At 59.4% G+C, this 24,102-nt stretch overlaps 2 protein-coding genes across 2 annotated transcripts in view; one reads left to right on the top strand and one right to left on the bottom strand.

The window, feature by feature from the left end:
* Positions 1-4,399, top strand: part of DBH (dopamine beta-hydroxylase) — a 22,040-nt gene extending 17,641 nt beyond the window's left edge. The window contains exons 10-12 of the mRNA XM_004388667.3: positions 2,212-2,339; positions 2,798-2,957; positions 4,268-4,399. Coding sequence (XP_004388724.1) covers positions 2,212-2,339; positions 2,798-2,957; positions 4,268-4,399 — 420 coding nt within the window. The remainder of the gene's footprint in view (positions 1-2,211; positions 2,340-2,797; positions 2,958-4,267) is intronic.
* Positions 4,400-10,253: 5,854 nt separating this feature from the next.
* Positions 10,254-24,102, bottom strand: part of SARDH (sarcosine dehydrogenase) — a 58,601-nt gene continuing 44,752 nt past the window's right edge. Inside the window, exons 18-21 of the mRNA XM_004388666.2 lie at positions 17,776-17,938; positions 16,844-17,012; positions 14,301-14,436; positions 10,254-10,379 (exon numbers count right to left, since the gene is read on the bottom strand). Coding sequence (XP_004388723.1) covers positions 10,254-10,379; positions 14,301-14,436; positions 16,844-17,012; positions 17,776-17,938 — 594 coding nt within the window. The remainder of the gene's footprint in view (positions 10,380-14,300; positions 14,437-16,843; positions 17,013-17,775; positions 17,939-24,102) is intronic.

Genomic DNA, 24,102 nt, shown 5'->3' with positions numbered 1-24,102 from the left:
CTGCCCAGGAGCCCCGCCACCTGCCCAGGAGCCCCGCCGCCTGCCCAGGAGCACCTGGGGCCTGGCGTGGGCGACTCGGGCTCTTTAACCCTTTTCTGAGGATGAGTCTCAACTCCTTGAATGGAGGGCCAGTTTCAGGGGGCAGAGGTGTCCCTCACACCTAGTGTGGCCCCTGGACTGGCGGCACCAGCATCACCTGGGAACTTGTCAAGAATGCAGATTCTTGGCCCCACCCCAGACTTGCTGAGTCAGGAATGTTGGGGTGACGCCCAGCAACGTGGTTTCCACAAGGCTTCAGGGTATTCTGGTGCTCGCTGCAGCCTGAGGGCCCCTGTGTGCCGGGTGCTGGGGACATACCTGATGGCAGGTGCCCTCGGGAAACAGTGAGGGGGACAACGAAAGGGCTAGGGCCCGACTCCGACTCCCCTGGGCAGAGAGCTCACTGTGGGGTGAGTGAGTGAGCTGGGTGGGAGCCGGGAGTGAGGGGGGCCTGGCAGGACCACGACATCACCCCCTTCTGTGGGTGAAGCCACTGGGGCCCTGGAGGGGAGGGACTTACCAGGTGTCCAGCAAGAGAACAGTGAATGGGAGGCTGCTGCAGGCCAGCCCCCAGCCCGGGGATGCTGCCCTCGGTCGTGCCCCCTCCCTACCAATCTGAAGCCAAACTGACTTCCCTCTCAGGCTGCCTGGGGATGCTGTGCCTGGTGAGGCTGCTGAGCCTCAGGCCCCAGCCTTCAGGCTAGGCCTCCCGTGTGTTCTGGACTTCCCGACCCACACCCTCCGTGGAGGTGACCACCTGTGACAGGTGAGATCAAAGGGGAAGACGGCCAGGCAGCTCTGAACAGGCCAGTCATCCAAGCGGCTTCCCACACTCTGATCTGCCGACCAAGCCTGCTGATCCAAGACACAGCAGCCTTTGAGACTTTGAGATGCGCTTCCCTCCTCAAGGCGAGAGACAAAAGGGCCGGAGCTTCCTGGTTGTGAGGCAGGCTGCCGGGTCAGGGAATCGAGCTCCCTTTTGATGTCTGAGCCGAAGACCAGCTGGCAGTGACCATGCATTCACAGAGGGAAGCCAGCACGACAATAAAAGCCGAGGTCCCCCGCCCAGGGGCCTTAGGAAACTCGAGGCATCTTGAACAGAGAACAAGGCATACTAAAGCATCCACTAAGTGCCTCCAGAGCCAGACAGAGCCGGTCACAGTGCGTCCCCCTTTGAAAGAGACACACAAGCCCAGTGCTTGATCTCTGGAGCAGAACCAGCCCAAGCTCTTTGCCTGCGCTGCAGGGAGACGGGAGGTGAACAGGAAGCTGAGCTTCTCACAGCACCTTTGTTCTGCCATAATGTAGCAAACACCCTTCTTCACTCAAACACTCCCACCAGCCAAATAAACCCCCCAGGACACACATGGAAGTTTTAAAACAACTGGGGTCCGAGAGCAAGCCAAGGGGAGTCTGGGGTCAGGCCCCCTCACCCTGCCCTGCCAGGGACGGAGCTGCCCGCTCGCTGCTCTGCCCAGTCACTGCTCTGCCCGCTCACTGCTCTGCCTGCTCACTGCTCTGCCCGCTCCAGCCCTGGCTCCTACTCTTCCTCCTCCTTCTCCTCTTCCTCCCAAGGTTCAGGTTCACGGCTGGGAGAAGGCCCACTCCACCCTCTGACAAAGCCTGTGCATCGCTCTGGGGGACCACCCACCCTAAAACCTCTTACCCGTAATCTCACTATGGGCTCCTCTTCCTGAGCCCCTTGTTCTTCCCAGAACCGAGTTCCGGAACGGCCGGTGGATAACATGGGGTTCCCGGTGTGAAGGGAGGTCCCCCTTGGAGTCCTCGGCCCCGAGGGTCTTGCTAGGGGACAGGAGGACAGCTCCCAAGAAAACGTTCAGGAGATTGTGGGGCCAGGCTCTGCTGCTGACTTCCTGGGGAATGCAGGGCTTGTCCCTTGCCCTTTCTGGGACTCAATTTCTGTATCCATAAAATGGCACAATAATACCCCTGCTATCGACGGAGTGGGCTCCACCAGGCAGGGCTGGCTTTGCTTGCTGCTCCACCCACAGTGCCGGGAACCCACTGGGCCCTGGGCATGACTGAGCAAAAGCAATGATACAGTCATACAGTGGACACATGGTGGAGCTGGTAGGCAGCAGCACGCCGAGTGCTGTGGCAGGGTGACGGTGCCGAGTGCTGTGGCGGGGTGACGGTGCCCCTGTCTTGCAGGGGGGCTTCGGGATCCTGGAGGAGATGTGCGTCAACTACGTGCACTACTACCCCCAGACGCAGCTGGAGCTCTGCAAGAGCGCAGTGGACCCCGGCTTCCTGCAGAAGTACTTCCACATCGTGAACAGGTGAATACCACAGAGAACGTGCCAGTGTGCCCTCTGTCTCGGGGTGGCAGGGGACCCCAACACAGGACCCCCGGGCCCTGTTCAGGTGGGGAAAGTGAGGAACCAAGTCCCAGTCCTGTGCAGGGTCAGCAGGCATGTGGCAGCCATGCCCTCACTGCTCGCTGAGGTGTCTGTGGCAGGCATCACTAATCGAGGCCTGCACACATTCCTGCTGAACCTGCACCTGGCCTGAGACGCTGCTGCAACCCAGCCCTCCGGGCAGCCACTACCAACCCCTCCACAGAGTGACCTATTAGCCATCAAGGGCCTGGGGGCAGGGCTGAGACACAGCTTAGAGGGCCCGGGGACAGCCTGAGGCCACCTCAGGGACCACAACCCATCTGCAGGGAGGCGGGCTGTGTCTGCTGGGCCCCTCCCACCTGCCACACCCCAAATGGGGCTGTCCCTTCTCCCTGCAGGTTCAACAGCGAGGATGTCTGCACCTGCCCACAGACCTCTGTCCTGCAGCAGTTCGCCTCTGTCCCTTGGAATTCCTTCAACCGGGACATGCTCAAGGCCCTATACGGCTTCGCCCCCATCTCCATGCACTGCAACAAATCCTCAGCCGTCCGCTTCCAGGTATGCCACGCAGGTGTGCTATCAAGGTGTGCCCACCCCCAGGTGTGCCACCTCAGATGTGCCACCCCAGGCGTGCCCACCGCTCGGTGTGCCATCCAGGTGTGCCCACGCCAGGTATGGCACCCGGATGTACCACCCCCAGGTGTACCACCCCCAGGCGTGCCCACCACTAGGTGTGCTCACCCCCAGTTGTGCCACTGCAGTTGTGCCCACCCCCAGGTGTGCTATCCAAGTGTGCCCACCCTCAGGTATGTCACCCGGCTGTACCACCCCCAGGTGAGCCCACCCCCAGGTATGCCAACTTCCAGATGTGTCCACCTCAGTTATGCCCACTTCCAGGTGTTCCCTCCCCCAGGTGTGCTCACCCACAAGTACGCCCACCTGGTAAAGTGGGTCTGCACAGCTGGTGCAGACCCTCTGAGGCCCGTCAGCCAGTCCTGCAGGCTGTCCACCCGCTGTGCCCAGGGTGCGACAGGCCCTGCGGGGGCCCCAGAGCGTGAGACAGGACCCCACCTCCAAGGAGCTGGAAAGAAACACTCAGAGGAAGCAGTTAGGGAAAGGGTCAAGTGGGGACAGCCAGCCGGACAGACAGCCTTGTAGGGGGAAGACTGACAATGTGACGACCCTCCCCGGCAGCCCCAGAGCTTAGGGCTGCTCTCGGGACGTCGGTGATGAACAAGGCGTCAGGCAGCCGCCCCCAGAGACTAAAAATAAAGCACAGGGGAGGGGCAGGGGAGACCTGAACCCCGAGACACAGGAGCCCACTGGGATTAGAGGCGGTTAATTTATTCCCAGCCGAGCCGCCTTTGGGGAGACCAGACCTTATGCCAAATTAGTCACTTAGGATCTGCAGCCCAGAGGTCCGGGAGGCAGGCCTTTCCTGGAACATTTGGGAGCCAGGTTAATTGCTAAATCAAACATTTCCGGTACCCTGGGCTGCGCTGATGCCGAGTTGTCTTAGGGTAGCGTGGGGTGGGCATCTGACGCAGGGTGGACGTCTGCTGGGCTGAGTCCTGGGTGTCTGTGCAGCCTTCTCAGGGAGGGGACTGAGGCCATAGTCTGCACCTAGAGGGCTCCGTTTGGGCAGACGATGGAACTGAGGGGTGGGCAGGGGTGTGGGGGCGGCCTGGAGGACACCCTGGGTGACTGAGAGGCTGGGCTCTCTTACTGAGGTGGGAATCCCAGCAGCAGGAGCAGCTTGTGGGGAGAAGGGTGAGTTCAGGTTGGGAAAGGTTGCTGGGAATGTGGCTGGGGTGGTGGCACCCCATCTCACCCCCCAGCCTCATTTTACCCCAGCCCCATCCTTGCAGGGTGAGTGGGATCTGCAGCCTCTGCCTGAGATCATCTCCACTCTGGAAGAGCCCACCCCGCAGTGTCCAGCCAGCCGGGCCCAGGGCCCCAGCGGCCCCACTGTGGTCAGCATTGGCGGGGGCAGAGGATGAGTGGGGGGCCCGCTCCTCGCGCCTCCTCTCATGCTGTCCTGTTGGCTTACACCAGCCCTGTGCCCCCTGCACACCCGCTCTCTGTGAAGACCCCCAAGGAACAGCTCTGTGTGCTCACAGTGAAGGAGCTTGGCCAACACCCGCCAAGACACAGCCCATCCCAGCCCTCTCCCCAGGTTGTGGGCGCTGCGTGGATGTAGGGGTCCTGTGGGGGTTCCCTGCTGACCTGCTCAGCAGTGTGCTGACCACACCCTCATTCCCACTTTACTGCCACTAGGAATAACCCACTGGCCACTGGCCACTGTCCGCTGTCCCGAGAGCTGTCTCCATGCCAGGACCCACCGTCCTCCCCCTGGCCTCCTCACAGACAAGCTGTCCCCCTGGGCCATGAGCCCCTCCCAGCAGCAGGCAGACCCCTCCCGTAGCCTGTGTCCCCACCCCCGCGCACAGTCGTCTATGCTGCTGTGCGCAGGCTGTGAGTGCTACCACAATGCATCCCTGCAGAAAAGCGCCTTCCTCCCAGTGGGTGTCTTCCCCGCCAGCGGAGGCAGGACAAGGCATTTAGCTAGTTAGAGAGTTGCCGGGGGAAATTGCTCCATGGCAGAGTAAATAGAAATTTTCGCCCACCTGAGGGGAAACCCTTAACAACTACTGTCACCACCACGGAGAGGAGCCGGCAGAGACCCAGGCGGGGACGGGGCACCGGCGCCGTGGGGACGGAACCCTTCACTCCTGGCGGCTACCCCCTCGGAGTGACACATGGTTCATAGACGGGCGCGGGGATCAGAGCTGGTTCTGCTACCAAGTGGAGGGGAGACCTGGGCAGCCATTTCTCCTCCCTGACCCTCAGTTTTCTCATCTGTGAAATGGTCCGGGGGTGTGAGGTTTGCCCGTGGGTAAAGCTCACACCCAGAGAATGTTGGCACACAGTGGTGGCTGCTCCCACAAGGGAAGCCGTCCCCCAGCCTCCTCCTGGCCCATGCAGAGCTGGTCACATCTCCGGTGGCTTGGGCTCGGGCTCCGGCCCCCTCCACTCTGAGTGTGCTGTCTCCACTGCAAGGGCCAGTTCAGCTCTTGGACAGTTTCTGGAGGGAGACGCAGGCTGCTCCGTGATTCAGCCAGTTCAGCAAAACGCTGCCCAGCCTCTGGGGGAAAGGGTGATGGATGGCGCCTCGATTCCCCCCCAGACATCAGCGAGGCGCACTGCTCCGTCTGCGAGACACTTCATTATAAGGCTGAACAGGCGAGAGGCCCCGCTCGGCACTAAATCACGGCATCATCGCGGTGAAAGGCCAGGCCCCGACGGAAGCCGGGAGTGTCCGGCCCTCAGCCATCTTTACAGCCTGGGGTGGCAGGCGGAGCAAAGTCCAGCTTCCATTGACCTTGGGGGACAAGCAGGGCAGCCTCCGGCTCCCCTAGCCCTGAAGGCCCCTCCCTCTGACCCTATCGATGCCCAGTCCAGAGAAGGGGCCTGGCTAGCCCAGAGGGGAGCAAGCCTGGCCTCACAGCCCCAGGCCTTTCCAGCAGTGACAGCTTTGCCCCTCAAACACCCCGAGAAGTAGTGGTGTCATTCCAGCCTTTCTGATGAAGGAAACCGAGGTTCAGACAGGAGACGCGCCCTGCTCATCGTTCCCTAGAGGGTCCGTGCTGATCAAGAATCACTCCAGCTCCCAAACCTGCCGCCACCCACAGCGACTCTCCACACCCCACTCACCACTGCTCTTGTCTCTGACCCACGCGAGGTCGCTGGCTGGTCATTCTCTTCCTCCCAGTGGGCGCTCTCTGGGCTCCGGCCACCCCACCCCAGACGAGGCCCCCGGGTTATTACAATCGCGGCGTTGCTCTGAGGAGCTGTTGGTGGGCGTTACGAGCTTGCACTAGTATGTGCAACGCACTGCGCTGAGCTCGCCTCCCTGAATCCCCCGGAAACCCTGACTCAGCGCTGTTCCTGTTCTCATTGACAGGTGAGGAAACTGAGGCTCAGAGTCCTTAGTTACCGCCCCAGATCACCCAGGAGGGAGCTGTGGAGATCCCAGAGTCTGGGCTCTCACCTCCCACCTCCTTACTCTCAGACAGGCGTAGAGCCCCCCTGGGGCCACTGTGGGGGTCAAATGGAGACAGTGGGGAGATGCTTTATCAACTGACATACGACAGGGTGAGGGTGGCCGCCTTGGCCAGGCCCTCTAACAACGCCCCAGGGCTGGGCCAGCTTCCCAGTTACTGGGGGATGGCCAGAGCCCCGGGTGAGTCCAGCAGTCCAGCTCTTATCCCCACCTCTGCTGTGTGGCTCTGAGCAAGTTGCTTTCCCTCTCTGGGCCTCCATTCCCCCATCTACCCATGAGGATAGGATTCCCCAGCCCCCCGAGGGGGCTTCCAGGGTGGCACGCCCATCAGCTGAGTTTCCCTCCCGAGGTGCGCTCACGCAGGAACAATGTTGAGGGAGTCTGGGGGTGTCCCCAGGCTGCAGGCTCCAGCTGGAGTTGGTATGCTCCCTGGCCTGTCCCAGCATGCCCCAGGCTGCACTGTCCAGGGTGGTACCACCAGTCCCGTGTGTCTACATAGGTTTAAAAGTGAATTGATTAAATAAAGCCTTCAGTGTCTTGGTCACAGTTGCTACACTTTAAATACTCAACCGTCACGCATGGCTACTGTGCTGGACAGCACAGACATAGGGCACCGCTGGGCTCAGAGAGAACAAGCTCCGTCGGCCAGCGCTGCTTCAGGGTGTGCGGCCAAGTTACACGGGGGGCAGGGGTCCCCACAGCTCCAAGCAACGAAGGGGACAGCCCCTCGGCAGGCTTGGCTCTGGCCAGCACTGGACAGAAGCTGCCTGGACAGCCGCAGGGGTGCAAGGGTTTTCTCCGGACTCCTTCTGGACAGGACCAGTCTTTGTGGTTACGGCTTGTCCCTCACGCTACAAAAAGCTTCGCCTCCTTGGTCCCCGACGCAGTATGTCATTGTACAACCAAAAATGCCGCCATGCGTTCCCACGTGCCCCATGAGCACAGACGCGGGACACTGACTTTCACAGACAAGTTACCACTCACACTCACCTACCTTGATGTGCAGACGGGGAAATCGAGGCTGGGGTTCCTGGTGCTCCCACCTTCTCTCTGCCCCATTGCAGCTAGAAAATGCTTCTTGTTATTGAAAAGCACCCCCCATTGAATCCTCTTCTGCACCCAGACCTGGTGTTTTAAGACAGGAGATCTGAGCCTTGTGGGGGGTCGTAGCCCATTTAAAATTCCCTGAAAATGATCAACAGCTTCCCCAGGGAGATCTGCCCTCCTCCATACACACGCACACCCCACATCTGCCAGGCAGTTCTTGGGTGGAAGGCCACCCCCAGGGTCCATGAATCCCTGGCTAGAAACTTCTGCATCAGTGGAAGCGTCCCACTGGGGCCTTGGGAGCTGTCAGTGGAAGATTCTAGACTCAAGCCACGGTAGCCTCAACTCGGTATTCCTGCACGTCAGAGGGGCTGCTCAGGGCGCCTTCAAGAACCTGATTTAAGTGGGATCTGGAAGCTGCACATTTCCACATAGACTGAGGAGGTCTCCAGCCCTCTGAGAGCCCTGGACCAAGGACCACCACAATTGTCCCCCAGGCCAGGCCCACTGTCCCCATGGTCCCTCTGACCCTGGGTCTCACCCCCTCGTGCCACCTCTCCATCCATTTTCCAGTTACCTAGTGCCGGCTGTGAATGGGCCCTCTGTAGGAGCCCCTCTGCTCTCAGGAGCTCACACGCTGGGGGACAGACAGACTCATGGAGTGTACCAGCAGAGTGACAGATGGTGACGAGTGCAGAAGGGACAGTCACCAGGACAGGGAGATGGGGTGTGCCTGGGCAGGGTGCAGTTTTAAATAGGACCACCAGGAAGGCTCACTGAGAAGGAGACATTTCAGTGAAATCCTGAAGGAGGTGAGGGCGTGAGTCCTTGGGTATTCGGGGAGTGGCCCTCCAGCAGAAGGAAGAGCCAGTGCAAAGGCCCTGAAGACAGAACGAGCCTGACTTGTCTGAGGAAGAGCAAGGATGCCATCATGGCAGAGACAGCAAGGGGGGAGGGGGAGGAGAAGTAGGGGTCAGAGAGGCTGTGATGGGGAGGCAGGTGGGGGGCCCTAAGCATGGAAGGGGCATGGCCTGCATTAGGTCTAGACAAGCCCCTCTGGCCATGTGTGGGGAGGACAGAGGCTGGGGCCAGGTGGGAGCCAGGTGGGAGGCCAGGTGGGAGCCACGTGGGAGCCAGGTAGCAGGCCAGGTGGGAACCAGGTAGGAGCCAGGTGGGAGGCCACTGCAATGTCCAGGCACAAGTTGCTGGTGGGGCACAGGTAGGGTTGAGATGGGATCTGGCTCCAGACACATGAGAACTAATAGGATTTGCTTGTTATTCTAGAATGTGAGGGAAGGAGAGGGCGAGGGGCATCCTCATGCCCTTCCATGCAGAACTCAGCAGCCTGTCAGAGGCCTGACCGCCACCAACCCCTCCCCACTGCCCCACGCCAGCACACCAGCCACCCCAGGTCCTGTCCTGGAATTTTCCTCTGTGGGGATCTTCTCCTTTGGCCCCTCCCCAGCAGAGACCAAAGCTTAGCCCTGGGCTCTCTCTCCTGCCCCTCGGTCTTCTGAAACCATGGAAAGGCTCTCTGGAGCCCACAATCTCCCACGGCTCCAACTTGATTAGCTCGGCCATCTTCCAGCTCAGCCAGGACTGCCTGAGCCCACATCTGTGGGAGCCCGGTCCTCATGGTCTCAAGCATCTGCAAGCACACTGCCCATTGAAGAGAGCACAGCTCGGCAAGACAGCCTGAAGTAGCACAGCCCTCTGGATCTCAGCAGGTGAAGGGTGAAGGTGGAGGAGGGACGTCGGGGTCTGCCTGGCAGGAGGGGCACAGCTACTCCTTGACACAGCAGTGCTAAAGGATTCTGAAGGCCAAGGGATGGGTGTGGGGACATCCCCATGTTTCATGACACTGTGCACTGCAGAGTGTGTGACGTGGTCCTTCCCGGGCTGGCTAGCCTGGAGAAGGAAGGTGAGTACAGGTATTGTTCCCTAACCAGACAGAGGGACGAAGTAGCCCATCTCCCAGACAGGAAGATGCTCCTACTCTCTGGACCCTGAGGAGCCAGGGACTCATGGGGAAACCGAGACAGGAGCTGGTGCACCGATCTGGGGCCCCCACACCCCTGCTTTTCTGCTCATGGGCCGGTGACTGACAGAAGGCTTTCCCTCCTGAAGAACTGAGAGGTCAAGACAGAAAGAACTTTCTAGCTCCCTCCTCCTGGGATCTGAAAAATGAACTCCCTGCAGACCAGCAGTGGCCACAGGGAGGCATGAACCTGCACGCATGCTCATGCCTTCCTCACTGCACCCGCAGCAGGCAATGCTAATAGATCACCACTCGCTTGTTCCCATTCCAGACACAGCCTCACGACTCTCCAATGGAGCGCTCCAACTGCCCGCTGCCGATCAGCCAAGCTCAGCACAGAAAGTGAGACCCATCTGCTTTTACATGGGGCCTACCAGTGATTTACTCAGCACTCCTAGCACGCTGGCAGAGGGCCACAGGCACGGCCCCGGAGCCCAAGATGCTTCCAGGCTGGTTTGTGGGGAGGTGCACTAGAGACTGACTCCAGGCATGTGATTAGCCACGGCGGTGGGGGGGGGCATCTTTGGTCTTCTTTTACTCTCTGTCTGTCTCCAGATTCGGGGGTTTTAGCAGGGTCAGGCTTAGACCAAGGACAGGGAGGGGCCCAGGTTCTGGCCGGGGTCCTTGGGAAGTGAGGAGTGATGGTGTGGGGTGGGGGGATGGCCCCTGGCTTTTGGAGCAGCTGTGGTGGCTGCCCGCAGGGTGGTCAGTACATCCCCTTCACCCTCTTGTTGTCAGGGTCGAAGGGTGACTTCATGTGTGCCTCCGCAGCATAGGTCAGCCCCATCCTTTCCAGAGCGTAGTCTCCACTCTTCACGAAGTCCAGGGACACCTGTGAGGCAGAGGGGGTGGTCACTTGGCCTCAGCCTGGGCTTACATCTACTGCCCCTCCAGCAGGGAGCTGGGCCCTCAGCCTGGTCTTACGCCCACCCGCCCTTCCAGCAGGGGGCTCGGCCCTCAGCCTGGTCTTACGCCCACCCGCCCTTCCAGCAGGGGGCTCGGCCCTCAGCCTGGTCTTACGCCCACCCGCCCTTCCAGCAGGGGGCTCGGCCCTCAGCCTGGGCTTACGCCCACCCGCCCCTCCAGCAGGGGGCTCGGCCCTCAGCCTGGGCTTACGCCCACCCGCCCCTCCAGCAGGGGGCTCAGCCCTCAGCCTGGGCTTACGCCCACCCGCCCCTCCAGCAGGGGGCTCGGCCCTCCTTCAGGCAAACCTGCCCCTGAACCAGTGTGCTGCTCTGAATCAGAGGGGGTCAATGTCGTGCCGCTGGGCTGGGGGTGGGCTCCTGGTCCAGCAAAGCTGAGGTCTTGAGGCAGTAAGACTCTCCTTCCAGACCACACCCCTTCTGCCCAGTAATCCCAGGTCCTGGGAAAGCACAGGAAGCGGAAACGAGGACCGCTTCCTTGAACCTGGGCACACACTTGGGTTTTCTGGGCCCAGAGAGCAGCTGCAGGGACAGACAGAAGGCCCTGGAGCCACACCAAGCCTGGACCCCAGGGGCCAGCAGATGGCTGGACCGGCTTTCTGGACAGCTTAGCTTCCGCATCCTCCTTGTCCCCCCAACCCCTGGTGCGGCCCTCCCAGCAGCCTTCAAGGGCAGGTGTCCCTGGGGAAGGAGGAGAGAGCACTGCGTCCAGTTGGCACAGCCGATGCGACATGACATTTGTACTTCTCCCGCAGTTGGCTGCTTAGGGACGCCTGTTCTCCCTGCACGGCCACGAAACCCAGAGCTGGGCCTGGGGAGGGGCCTGGGGGCCTCTGCTCTGCGAGGTGGAGGCCCGCTGTCACTCCCAGCAGCTCAGGGCTGGGTGAAAAATGAAAAACAGGAGACGCTGCAGCTCCAGGAGTGGAGAGGCTTCTAGCTGCGCCATAAGCCGGGCGACTGCAGGGCCGAGAGTGCCATTCTCCTCGTCGGCCTGTAGGCAGTGGACAAAGTCACAGGCTGCCAGATGTCCAAAGGGGAGGCAGTCCCAGGAGAGCAGGGCTTTGGGAAGGCCATACTCTTCCATGTGCACCTGCTGCTGGCTTGTCCCATGAACGCCCACTATACCCTCTGTCTCTGGCCCCATGTCTCATTAACCCCCTGTACCCTCTTGGAGTCCCTGGGAGGTATAAGTGGTTAACACGCTCAGCTGCTAACAGAAAGCTTGGAGGTTCGAGTCCACCCAGAGGCGTCAGAAGAAAGGTCTGGTGATCTACTTTCAAAAAATCAGCCATTGAAAACTCTACAGAAGATACATGAGACTAAATGGGCAGCTCCTGTCCGGAGGTGAGATGAGAAGGCAGAGAGGGACAGGAGCTGGTTGAATGGACACGGGAAATCTGAGGTAGAAAGGAGGAGTGTGCTGTCCCAGTATAGGGAGAGCAACTAGGGTCACATAACAATGTGTGTATACATTTTTGTATGAGAGACTAACTTGAATTGTAAACTTTCACTTAGAGCACAACAATAAAAATAAATAAATAAATTAAATTTAAAAAAAAGAAAACTCTACAAAGCACAGGTCTACTCTGACACACACGGGGTCGCCACAAGTCAGAGTCGACTTGACAGTAACGCGCACACACACACACCCTCTTACTGACGTTGTCTCGAAAGCAGCGCATGACATGGGTCTCACACGCAACACGATCTGACTGAGGACACCCAGGGGTGACGGGCGCAGGCTCAGAGTTCTGCCCCCGCCAGCCGCACAGCTCAGATGACCTGACCTCTCCCCGTGAGGGATCACAATTTTGACACGTAGGGGCCTTTGGGGAGTTGGATGGGATTCTGTATTTACAGCATCAGGGTAACCTGGAGCCGGCGGGAGCTGCTGGCTTCTTACTCATGGACTGGTTCACAACACCCCGTTTCCTGTGGCAGGTCACTGACCCTCTGTGGGCCGTGGCCCGAGTGCACTCAGTCCTCACCAGACACCAAGGTGATGGAGCAGAAGCCCTTGGGGGCCTTGGATGTGACATGTAACCTCGCTGTACCTGTTTCCCCACCTGAAGGGCTCTGTGCCACCTAGTAGGACAACGTGTGGAGGGACCCGGCGTACAGTGGACGGTGGGGTAACCCATTAGAAAGTCACTCGGTGAGCGCCGCAGCGTCCCAGGCCTGAGCTCTGACAACAGGCCCCAGGGGGCCTCACAGGGAGCAGACAGGTGTACGGCATGCAGGAGGGCCCCATGGCTGGCCGGCCACTCCCTCCTCGGCCCCCTGGGCAGGACTTCTCTTTGGGGTCTCCTCCCTCCCGGGGCTGCAATCCCGGGGGTGGGGGGTGTCCAGCCCCAGCTGGGGGCAACGGCGTTCACTGACAGCTGCCTAACAACTCAGCACCCGGCAGAGCACCCAGGTGGGCGGTAACTAAGCACCCGGCAGAGCACCCAGGTGGGCGGTCTCACCGCGGCCCAGGCCCAGACCCCTCTCCCTCCCCCCACCGCTGTTCTGCCTGGCCATTCACCTCCTCCTGATTTAGCTGGGGGGCCCCAGGGCCTGGAGAGAAGCCATCTTCGCCCCAGAGAGCCGAGCGTGTGGGGCCGCGGCCTCCGCTTCCTGCCCCTGCTCCCTCCTGTCCTCGGGGTCCCTCCAGGCCTTCCACAGCCGCCTCGTGGACCCCAAGCCCTCCTGCGCGGGACCCCAGCCCTCATCCTGCGTCCCCCCGAGCCGCGTTCTTCCATCAGCACCTTTGCTTGTTCAGTTCTCACGCTGAGCCGGGAGCTACACGACAGTCCCGGGGACAGGGGTGGGTCTGTCCCCATTTTACGGAGGAGGAGACTGAGGCTTGGAAAGGAGGGCCCTTGCCCAAGGTCACAGACAAGTAAAGGGCAGAGCCCCAAAGGCTGATGAGGGTGAGGCTCCCGCAGGACTCAGCCGCCCCGTGGCCTCCCTGCCCCGGCTCCTGCAGGGAAGGGCCCCGGGTGGGAGCTTCGGCCCCTTCCCCCTCGGCTTCCCCTGCAGCTCCCCCGGGCTGGGCGAAGCTTCCAGAGACAGACTGGAGTGCGTCAGCCCTCCCTCCCGCCCCCTCCCTCCACAGGCTGGATGCAGGTTGAATGAGCCATGTGCACAGGAAGTGAGGTACCCCACACCATTCCGGGCCCACTCCCTCTAGATGGCCCGGTCGCCGGGTCAGGGGCCACGGGGGCAGGGGACAGGCGCTTCACTCAGGCTGGGCCAAGGAAAGGTTCGCTCCCTTGGGGGCCCCTCCGCTCCCCAAAGCTGAAAGACGAGAACTGAGTGCAGAGCGCCACGCCACTGCCCTCCCCCCGCCCCCCGCCAGGAGCAGCCTTGCGCCCTCTTCCTTGCCGTCCAGGGCTGTCTGGGACGTGGCCGTGAGTCTCCTTTCTCTGTCCATCACCCCCTCCAGGGGGCAGCCCTGAGTCCTGCCAGCGTGGCATCCCCCGGCCTCCCACACCCCAGGGCCTGGGTCCCTTGAGGATGTGGGGGGTCAGTGGTGTGGGGTCACCTGGGGTCAGGGAGGCTGCATCTTGGTGAAGAATGGAAGATGGAAGGAGGGGAGGCAGGCTGAGTCTCAGAGGTACAGGCTGGGTCTCTGTCACCCTGCAGTCCGTCCCCAGGACAAAGGGCTGGCTTTGGCTCCAGGGGCGAGAGGGAGCCAGCCCAGCCCTAGGCCTCTTTCTGACCAAGGAAAGCCTGGAGTGTCCCAAATCGGACTGTTTCAGAAAGAAAACACCTTACTGCTCCTCCTGGGTCCACCTCCTCCCAGCTCTCTGCCTGGCTCCCCTGGGAAGGACCCGGCCCCCACTCACCGGCCCGCCGCTGGGATCCCGGATGTAGCCGTAGGCGATGGTCTTGTCGATGGTGAACCCAAAGTCGGCCCTACGGACGTGGCCCACCACATGGCCGTTTCTCCAGATGGCCTCCAGACCGAACATGGGCACTTTTCTGGAAGAAGCAAGAGAGACGCTGAGACCCCAGAGCCCCACATGGGGAAGCACATCCGCTTGTCTGGGAGAAAAAGGGGGAGCTAGACCTCGACCACCAGACCTGGAGCTCAACGCAGCCAGGGCGGCTGCCGTGGCCCGGCCAACCCCGGGGACGCAGGGCGCAGGCTCGGAGCAAAAAAGCCAGGGGCGGATTAACCAGGAAGCATCGGCTCACATTAAGCAGGTGCACACAGGCGTATTTGCGCTTACTGACTGATCCGTAGCGCACAGTGTATGAACTCGTGCTGTTTCAGGTTAGCAAGTGAGCACAAGCAAGCCCGTGCAGACCCTGCACGTTGGATGATTCGGCCCTAGAACGAGCACAGTCTTGAACAGAAACATCCAAACCACAACTTGACTTCAGTGTTTTTACCAAAAAAAACCAAAAACACGTATTTGGAAAAGCCCCCATTTAGGTCTTTTCCACGTAACTTCTGAGCATTTTAAACCATTTCCTGCGGCAGCCTGTGCATTTCATCTTTACTCGAGGGTGAGGCGTAATTTATCAAAAGTACTTTGCTCTGCTCTCACTGTAAAACTTTGGGAAATTCAAAATAGCAAGACAGAGAAAATATTAAACTGAAATCTAATCGAGTACCCGTGGAATGAAATAAATCTCGTTAAAAATATATAAATAAAAGTAAACCTAAATTACAGAAATGTCAGTGCCCAGAGGTAACCAGTAACATTCGGGTGTGAATCCTTCCAGAGCTTTCCCTCCAAGTGCATCACCTGTGGTATTACTGGGTGCCTGCTGGGTGCCGAGGACAGGGCCAGGCGTGGGGGACACGACACGGGCAAGGCAGACGAGCATCTAGCCTCGTGGGACTCCTAAGAACAGACCCCCACCTCACGGCATGGTGGGGGCTGTGCCAGGCGGGGAGCAGGGCAGGGTGCTGGGTGCCCCCGGGCTGTGTGACCACGACCAGAGGTGTGTGGGGCCCAGGCAGAAAAAACAGAGCCCTGGGCATGTCTGGGGAGGCCCCCTGGCTCTGCCACCTGGAGCAGACCCATCAGCCCGCCACCGCCTGGCTGACCCAGGTGGGATCAGAGCAGCTGTTGTCAACATGTCCTGGCTCCTTCGGTCCCACCGCAGCACTCCCCAGCAGAGGAGACTGAGGCCGGAGAGGCTGCCCGGCACCCAGGCCCAGAGAAGGAGTCATGGCGGCTGTCTGGACACCACAGCCAGCAGCTTCTCCGTGTGTTCCTGGCACAGGGACAGCACCGAGCTGCCGATCAGGCGATGCTGGGACCTGGCAGGGAGCATGCAGAGCGGGGCTGACCGCTGTGTGCACGGTCCTGAGAGCAGATCATCAGCCTCAGGGCCAGGCGGGCAGAGGGGCTTGGCAGACCCAGCCCCTGCACCCCCGAACTGGACCTGCTCCCCAGGAGGTGGACAAGCAGTGCCATGGGAAACATGGAGCCTGACGAGAACCCAGAGAGCTGCAGGACAGTGACAGTCACAGCTTTGCTCACTTCCCCCCTCCACGTTCAGTCCTGACACTCTGAAGGCTCAGGAATCTGGGAGACGAGATGGCCTTGGAGGCTGGCTGTCAGCTCCCGGCCAACAGAGCTCCAAGATGCTTCGTCTTCCTTGCAAGCTGCTATTCAGATTCTGTGTCTGTGCAGTTGGTGGTCCGAAAGGTCAGCCTTCTGGTCTCTGGGCACCCCACCTCCCACTACTTGTTAGCATCATGTTATCATCTCAGAGGGGCTCAGAAATTGGGGTGCAGGTCAGGCTCCCAGAACCCAGCTCTCCCAGGAATCCAGGGGGATGTGAGCCAGCCCGTGGGGACTGAGTGCCATGTTCTGATCCCTGGGGCTTGGGGGTGGTCGGCCCCTCAGACAGGGGCTTCCATTCCATCTCCGGGCACGCATGAGTCACCCTGTCCCTGGCACTCTGTGCTCCCCACTTGTAAGTAGGGGTGGCAGCCCCCCATCACAAGGCTGTGGATTTAGCCGAAACACAAAAGGAGGTCTCTGCACGGTGGCCCGGAACCCCATAAACCCTGCCAAGGTCCCCAGCCCGGGTCTACCCCCAGAGGTACTGGCTCGGCTCGGCATCACCTTCTCCTCTAAAACCTGAGCTTGACTTAAACGTCCCCACAAGCTTGTTGACTGGCCCGGCCACTGCCCAGCCCTGGAGGGTCTGAGTTTGCAGCTTCTGCTCCAGCGGCAGGCCAGGTGGAGTCCCACCTCCGCCTGTAACAGCCTGTGACTCCGGGCCTCAGTTTCCTTGTCTGTGCCGGGGCCACTGTGGGCGTCTGGGAGAGGGTGCCTGACCTGCGGTCAGTCTCGGAGCTACATGAGGGAATCGGGGCGCCCGTCTGCTTTGGTAGGGCAGCCACTGGGCCCTGGACACTCACTCGTCCACGGTGAAGCACACCAGGCGCCGGCGCAGGCCAGAGGCCCGATGCTGCTCCAGGGCCTCGCGCCCCAGGAAGGGGACGGCAGACTTGAGCTTGCAGGTGAAGGCCAAGCCCGCCTCCAGGGGGCTGTCATCCGGGCGCAGGTCCGTGTGCCAGTGCCGGTAGCCTGTGGGGAGGGAGCGAGCCCGTCAGTGCCAGCACAGGTGGGCGAGGGGCGCCCTTCAAAGACACCATGGATGCTGCCCTCCCGCTCACATGCAGCCAAATCCCCACCACTCGCAACGTTGACAGCCCAGGCAGGAGGGGGCATTCTCCATTCTAAAAGGTTCCCCTGGGTGAGCTTCCCTGGTCCAGACCAGCCCTGCACTGTCAGGTTGGGGAGGGGGCTTGTGAAGGAGCTTAGCAGGGCCCGACGTCTCAGCCAGATGCTGACACGCGAGCTGGGTGTGCTTGTCCAGCCCCGCTCCGACCGAGGCTCCACTGGCCGTCTGTGGAGTGACCTTCTGCAGAGTGCCCCTCCTGGGAGCAAGGGCATGGGGCTCATCTGAGCCTTCAGAGCTCGTTCTGCTGGGGCACTGTTCGAAGCTCTCAGAGACACAGAGGTGCTGGATTTGAACCCAGCTCTGGCGCTCTCCACACGCACCCCGCACAAGCACTTACCAGTCAGAGTCCTTGTGTGGGCGGGTGAGGGGACCCCAGCCCCCATCTCTGGGGCTGCAGGGGCTTTAGGGCCTTTGCGCTACGGCCTGGTGCATAGGCAGCAGGAAGGCTTGGGGAAACAGACCATTTGGGGGAAGAGAGGGCATGGCACGAAAGAAAGGAAGCGCATGTGGAGTGGGTGAGGGCTGGCTCTGCGCAGGCCCTAACGGAGTGTGGCTCCCGCAGCCCCCTCCCCCTGCCCCACCACACCGCCCAGGCCCCACACACACCTTTCTCGATGCTCAGGGAATCGATGGCCCGGTAGCCCGCATTGACGAGACCCAGCTTTGCGCCCACGGCCATGATGGCCTTGTACACAGGCACACAGGCTGCCCTGGGCGTGTGCAGCTCCCAGCCCAGCTCGCCCACAAATGACAGCCTTACGGCCCGGACCTGGGGGACGAGGACAGCACTCAGTCACAAGTGTGGGCCACTTACCAGTGACAGTCACTGTTATCCCCACGATTGCTAGCCAACCTTGGGCCCAGGCCAGCTTGCCACCCAGAAATGGGGTCTCCCGAGAGGAGCACCCACCAGCATCTCTGGAATCTTTAAGAAGAAAGAAGGCGTGTTAACACTGGGAGACGGGGGACATGGCTCCTGGGGCTCCGTCTAAGTGCTGTGAGTGTCTCGGCTGCTACCACAAATTACCTTGAAGGCACAGGTTTATCATCTCACAGCCCCAGAGCCAGAAGTCTGAAAGCAGGGAGCAGGCAGGGCTGCATGCCCCCGACACGCTGTAGGGGAGGATCCTCACTTGTCTCTTCTGGTTCCTGGGGGCTCCCAGCGTTCCGTGGCTTGTGGCACCATCGCTCCAATCTCTGCCTCCGTCTTCATGTGGCTTTCTTTTCTCTCTGTGTCTTCTCTTTATCCACGCTTGTAAGGACACTTGTCACCGGATTTAGTGCCCACCTAGATAATCCAGGACGACCTCATCTCAAGATCCTTCACTTAGTTACATTGGCGAAGACCCTTTTTCCCAGCAAGGCCACATTCCCAGGTTCCAGGGGTTGGGATGTGGACACATCTTCCTGGGGCCACCATTCAGCCCACTGCAGGGACCCAGGGCAAGCCTCTTAGCCACCCGCTGGCCTTGACTTCCTTGTCTGTAAAATGGGGTCAGGAGCCTCTAGCTTCCTCTGCCTGAAGAACTGTCTGAGCTGAGCCGTGCGGGGTTGACAGGCATCAGCGGCCAGGCTCGGAAGTCGTCACGGTTGGCCCAGAGGCAGTGAGAGGGGACGGCAGCTGAACCCCGAGTCTGGCGCTCTGGATGATAATCACCCACCAGCCTGGCCAGCCTGGGTCGGGGGCTGGGATCTGACGACACATGCCTCTGCCTGGAAGTTCGAGAGGGACTCAGCTCAGAAGCACAAGCCAGTTCTACACCAACCGCCCCGCTGGGCACTGTACCTGGGAGGGAGGGGTCGGCCTGGGAGGGAGGGGTCAGCCTGGGAGGGCAGACCCGGGCCTGTGGGCTGGGTTCACCATTGCAGACGGGCCTTCTGGGTGGAGGGGAAAGCTGGAGCAGGGTGCAGGAGGGAGAAGGCAAGAAGTGGGGGACAGAGAAAGGCCTGTGGATGAGCTGCTGGAAGGCCCTCTACTCAGCCGGCAGCAAATTCGTAGTTGACTGTGAAAGCCACTCGCTTGAGATCTGGGTGCCAGGGGCTGCTTGAGGCCAGAAGAGCAAGGGACTGGGGGCCCCAAACCCCACGGAAATGACAGTGCCGTAACTGAGTTGTCCAGTACACTGTTGGCCTCCTTCCCAGCCCCATGCTGTGGTGGGGGCAGGGGGTGCACTCTAAATAAGCCCATTGAATGAGGCAGGAACAGGGCTCTGAGACACACGCCCAGCCAAGGACACACAGCTGACAGGCGTCTGGCCTGCCGGCTAGCAGTCAGCAGCCTCGAGACTACGACCGTTGTGGGGGCCTCCCAGCCTGGTAGGACGGGACCCTCCCCACCCAGTTGGGTTCATGCTACCTACAAGCCTGGCAACTGTGCCCACCTCTCAGCCCTTGGGTGAGTCCTCAAGTCCACAGTGACCCCCAGGGAAGGCTGAGCACTGGGTGGGACCTGCCTAGCTCAGGGGACGCTGACAGTGGGGTGCACTGGAGACCACAGACATCTAGAAACTTGTCGCTGCCTGCTCCGAGCTGAGGGTCCGCCTGGCACAGCTCCCCCCAGAGAAGGACTGCAGAAGGAGGCGGAGGCCGCTTCCCACCATGGAGCCACTCAGCACCCTGACACTCAAGCCTGTGGCTGCTCAGGAGCTGATTCCTGAAGCTCTGAGACAGTCACATTTGCTCCGAGTGGCCACCTGCCCGTGTCTCTCAAAAAACTCAAAATTGACCCAGTAAGCGCACTGTTGACGTTTCCCAGCTCCCTGGCGCGAGCCGTAGCCCCCCACCCCCCACCCGCGCCCCGACAAAGACTGCTCAGCCAGGCTCTAATTCACACGGTCCACAGAGGAGATGGGGCTCAAAGCCAGTCTCATTTAAACAGGAAAAATGACTTTAAAAGCTCATTCAGGACACGAGAGTTTATGGCATGGTGTGAGAGAGGCCTCTCCCGGCCCAGTGTCCCCGTGGTCTCTGCTCCACAGGCAGCGGGCTAGAGGCTTGGCAGTTGTTATGGATTGAATTATGTCCCCCCAAAAAATGTATGTCAACTTGGCTAGTCCATGATTCCCAGTATTGTGTGATTGTCTACCATTTTGTTATCTGTTGTGATTTTTCTATGTGTTGTAAATCCTACCTCTATGATGTTGATGAGGTGGGATTAGCGGCAGTTATGTCAATGAGGCAGGACTCAATCTACAAGATTAGGTTGTGTCTTAAATCAATCTATTTTGAGATATAAAAGAGAGATGCAAACAGAGAGACATGGGGGCTTCATACCACCAAGAAAGCAGTGGCAGGAGCTAAGAGCGTCCTTTGGACCCCAGGCTCCTTGCACCTGAGAAGCTCCTAGTCCAGGGGAAGATTGATGACAAGGACCTTCCCCCAGAGCTGACAGAGACAGAAAGCCTTCCCCTGGAGCAGATGCCCTGAATTTGGACTTCTAGCCTCCTAGACTGTGAGAGAATACATTCTGTTTTTTAAAGGCATCCACCTGTGGTATTTCTGTTACAGCAGCACTAGATGACAAAGATAGCGCTCAAGGCATACGCTGGTGAGGGCAGGATCGGGAGTGAGTCATCGAGGAAGCCCTCAGCCCAGGCCCTGTGCACAGTGGGTGGTAAGTAAGGTTCCTCCGTTCAGCATGCGGTCACTTGTCCCCAACCTGGCCAGACTGAAGTGGCAGCCCAGGGTGGGATGAGGCTCATAGCCATCCATTCCATAGCACCCATGTCCAGCCCCCCGACTGGACCCCCCAGTACAGAAAATGCTGCCCAGCCCCTTGGCACTCACAGCTGGACACCTGAGGTGTGAGGACACCCAAGGGCAGCAGGTGCCACCGTGGCTGAGAGCACAGGCTTTGGGTAACACAGACCTTCTAGGTCCTAATCTGAGTCCCACGTGTGTGCCTGCCAATTGACCTCTCTGTCCTCTGAGTCTCCCCACCCTGGGACAATACTGGCACTTCCCACATAGGGTCCATGGGAGCACCCCACAAAGTAATCGCTGGAAAGAACCGGGCATGGTGCTTCCTGCTCGCACTCCTGGTTTACAGAAAAGGACACTGGGGCTCAGGGAGGTTGTCACTTGCCCAAGGCCCAGTGATGTGCTGACTGGCTCTTGGGGGGTGGGGGAGCTGTTTTGTAGTATTTACCGATTCCTGTGGTGTTAAAGCTCCCACCATGGTTGATTTCAAGCTACCAGTGATTTAACAAGCATCAGCTCTCGTGAGCTTGTACGAGCCAGTTCCAGCACACACCAATAAGGCCTCATAGCTAGGGAGTGGCAGAGCAAGGGCTCAACCAGGTTTTCCCATCCCTGGAGCTTGAGTTCCTCACCAGCACAAGATTTGCCCCTCCTGCCCTTGGCTGACCTACTTGATTATTTCTCAGCAAAGTATGGATTTGGGGGTTTGGTTCCATGCTTAGCCCATCTCTGAGCTCCGTGTCAGCTTTGTGTGTGTGGCTGACTTATTGCCAGCCCTTGGGAAGGATGGGTGCTCCCCAAGGCTGGGAATTCAGAATCCCAAGAGGTGCTGGTTCACCAGCCCCAGCTTTGATGCAAAGGCCTACTGGAGCCCAGGGCAGCAGTAGCAAAGGTCTCCTGTGGGGTGCTCTTGGCTGTGCGTCACTCAGAAAAAGCCAGGAGTAAATACTGCAGGAGGGCTGGAGCAGATGTGCCCCTAGACGCAGCCAACATGTCCAATCTTTTCATATCACATTAGCTCATGGCTGTTTCACAAGTTTCCAGCGCATTTGGTTGTATAATCACACCCCGACACACCAGCTACCCCCTCCAAACCCAGTTACCGCTTAAGTAAGTGAGACTCTAGGGGGACGCAGATGTGGGGGATGGGCAGGGATCAGGGCATGTGCTTGCAGAAGCCTAAGACCTTGAACCCACAGGACAAGGTTCTTCTTCATGGTGGGTTCAGTGGATCTTTGTTTTTCAAATCCCTTAGAGAGCCCTGGTGGCACAGTGGTTAAGAGCTCAGCTGCTAACCAAAAGGTTAGCAGTTCAAATCCACCAGCCGCTCCTTGGAAACCCTATGGGGCAGTTCTGCTCTGTCCTGTAGGGTTGCTATGAGTCAGAATTGATTCGACGGCAACGGGTTCGTTCATTTGCTTGTTTGTAATAGCTTGCCATGTGAATGAATTGAGGTTTATCCATAGGGTGGTAGCGGTGTAGCGGTGGTGGTGGTGGGGATGACGGTGGTGGAGGGGATGGTGGCAATGGTGGTAATGGTGGTGATGATGGTAGTGATGATAGTGACAATGATGGTAGTGGTGGTGGTGATGGTAGTGGTAATAATGGTGGCAATGATGGTGGTGCTGGTGATGGTGGCAATAATGGTGGTGGTGGTGGCAATGGTGGTTATGGTCGTGGTGATGGTGATGATGGTAGTGATGGCAGTGACAATGATGGTGGTAGTGATGGCAGTGGTGGTGGTAATGATGGTGGCAACAATGGCAGTGGTAGTGGTGATAGTGGCAATAATGATGGTGGTGGTGATGGTGGTGGTGGTGGTGGTGGTGGCTATGATGGTGATGGTGGTGGTGGTGGTGGTGATGGTGGCTATGATGGCTATGATGGCTATGATGGTGGTGATGCTAGGGATAGTGATTAGAAAACAATTTTCTAAGAACAAGAATAAACAAAATGTGTGATTTCTCAAACATGAACCTCTACAAGGCTCTGACAGGCTCTGTGGGAATTGTCCAACACTTGAGGTTCATCTTCCAACCCCAGGAACACTGGGTCTGCCTAAGAACATCCACAGACACTCCTGAGAGGGAAGCTTGCCCCTGGAATTACAGAAAGACACGTCTGTGCCCACATCGCCCTCTGCAGACAACAGCAGGGGTCTACAGAGTTGGGATAGACAGCATTCCCTGGATGGGTTTCCCCAGCAGGTGCTGAGGAGAGAAAGGACGTGGTGATGAGCTTCTGGAATCGTTGAGTCTTAAGCACATGTCGCGGGGTCACTCGGAGCCCCACCAATCTTGTTCAGCCAAGACTGGTTCTTATACTGCCATGGCAAGAAGACCTCACTGTCCCCTCCATGGACACCTGGGACCGTGGCGGAAACATGTGCCACCAGCTCTGTGGACACATGCTTTCTCGATCACATCCACAGAACCTGCGACGGCCTCCCATGTCTCTTAGGGTCGTGACAAATTCGCAAAGACTGTGCAAAGTGATTTTCTAGACAGCAGCTGACACCCAACTGGCACATGCGTGCTCCATGAAACTTGTCGGCCTCCCCGCATCCCCGACGGGCATGTCGCTGTTTATATAACATGTGCAGATGGGAAATGCTCCCTCCTGAGCTAATCGAATCCTAACTGTGCCATGGCTGGGAGTTCACATCCTCAGGGAACAAAATCCAATTTCCTTTGGACCCGAAATTAATTTTCAGAAGAAAATCGCTTTATCGCCCGCCTCATAATGAGCTTCCAGCCGGCGCCTGCTGCCTGGGGGAGGTAGGGGACCGCCCCTGTCCTTAGAGGCCTGGGAACACGGAGTCTCCCCGGTAACCGCCTAGCCACGCTATAGGAGACGGCCGGGAGCATTTCCACAGGGAAGCTCACTGGCCTTGAGGCAAGTATTTGGGAAGCAAGGACAGCTGGTCAGTTGGCTGCAAGTGGACAATAAACTTCTTCCCACCGCCCTCTTCTTCCTCAAGGAATTTAAGGATCATGGAAGCCTGGGACAGATCCAACATCTCAGAGAAGAATTACTGCAAAACAGAGACAGCGCTCAGCTGGAGCTTCCCAACAGTCTTTTCTGTGTGAGTGTGGGTCATGTCTGGCAGGGTCCTCCTCTCACCAACCCCGTCCCACCCGGCCTGTGGCTCCTGGCCCGACCTCCACCCCACCCCAGGTCTAAGGCTCCTGGCCCTGCCCCCACCTCATCTGCACTCCTGGCCCCACCCCTCCC

Source organism: Trichechus manatus, unplaced genomic scaffold (assembly GCF_000243295.1).
Source record: "Trichechus manatus latirostris isolate Lorelei unplaced genomic scaffold, TriManLat1.0 scaffold00214, whole genome shotgun sequence".
Taxonomy (NCBI): Eukaryota; Metazoa; Chordata; class Mammalia; order Sirenia; family Trichechidae; genus Trichechus; species Trichechus manatus.
The sequence above is the reverse complement of the archived record's forward strand: the minus strand, read 5'-3'. Positions and strand labels throughout refer to the sequence as shown.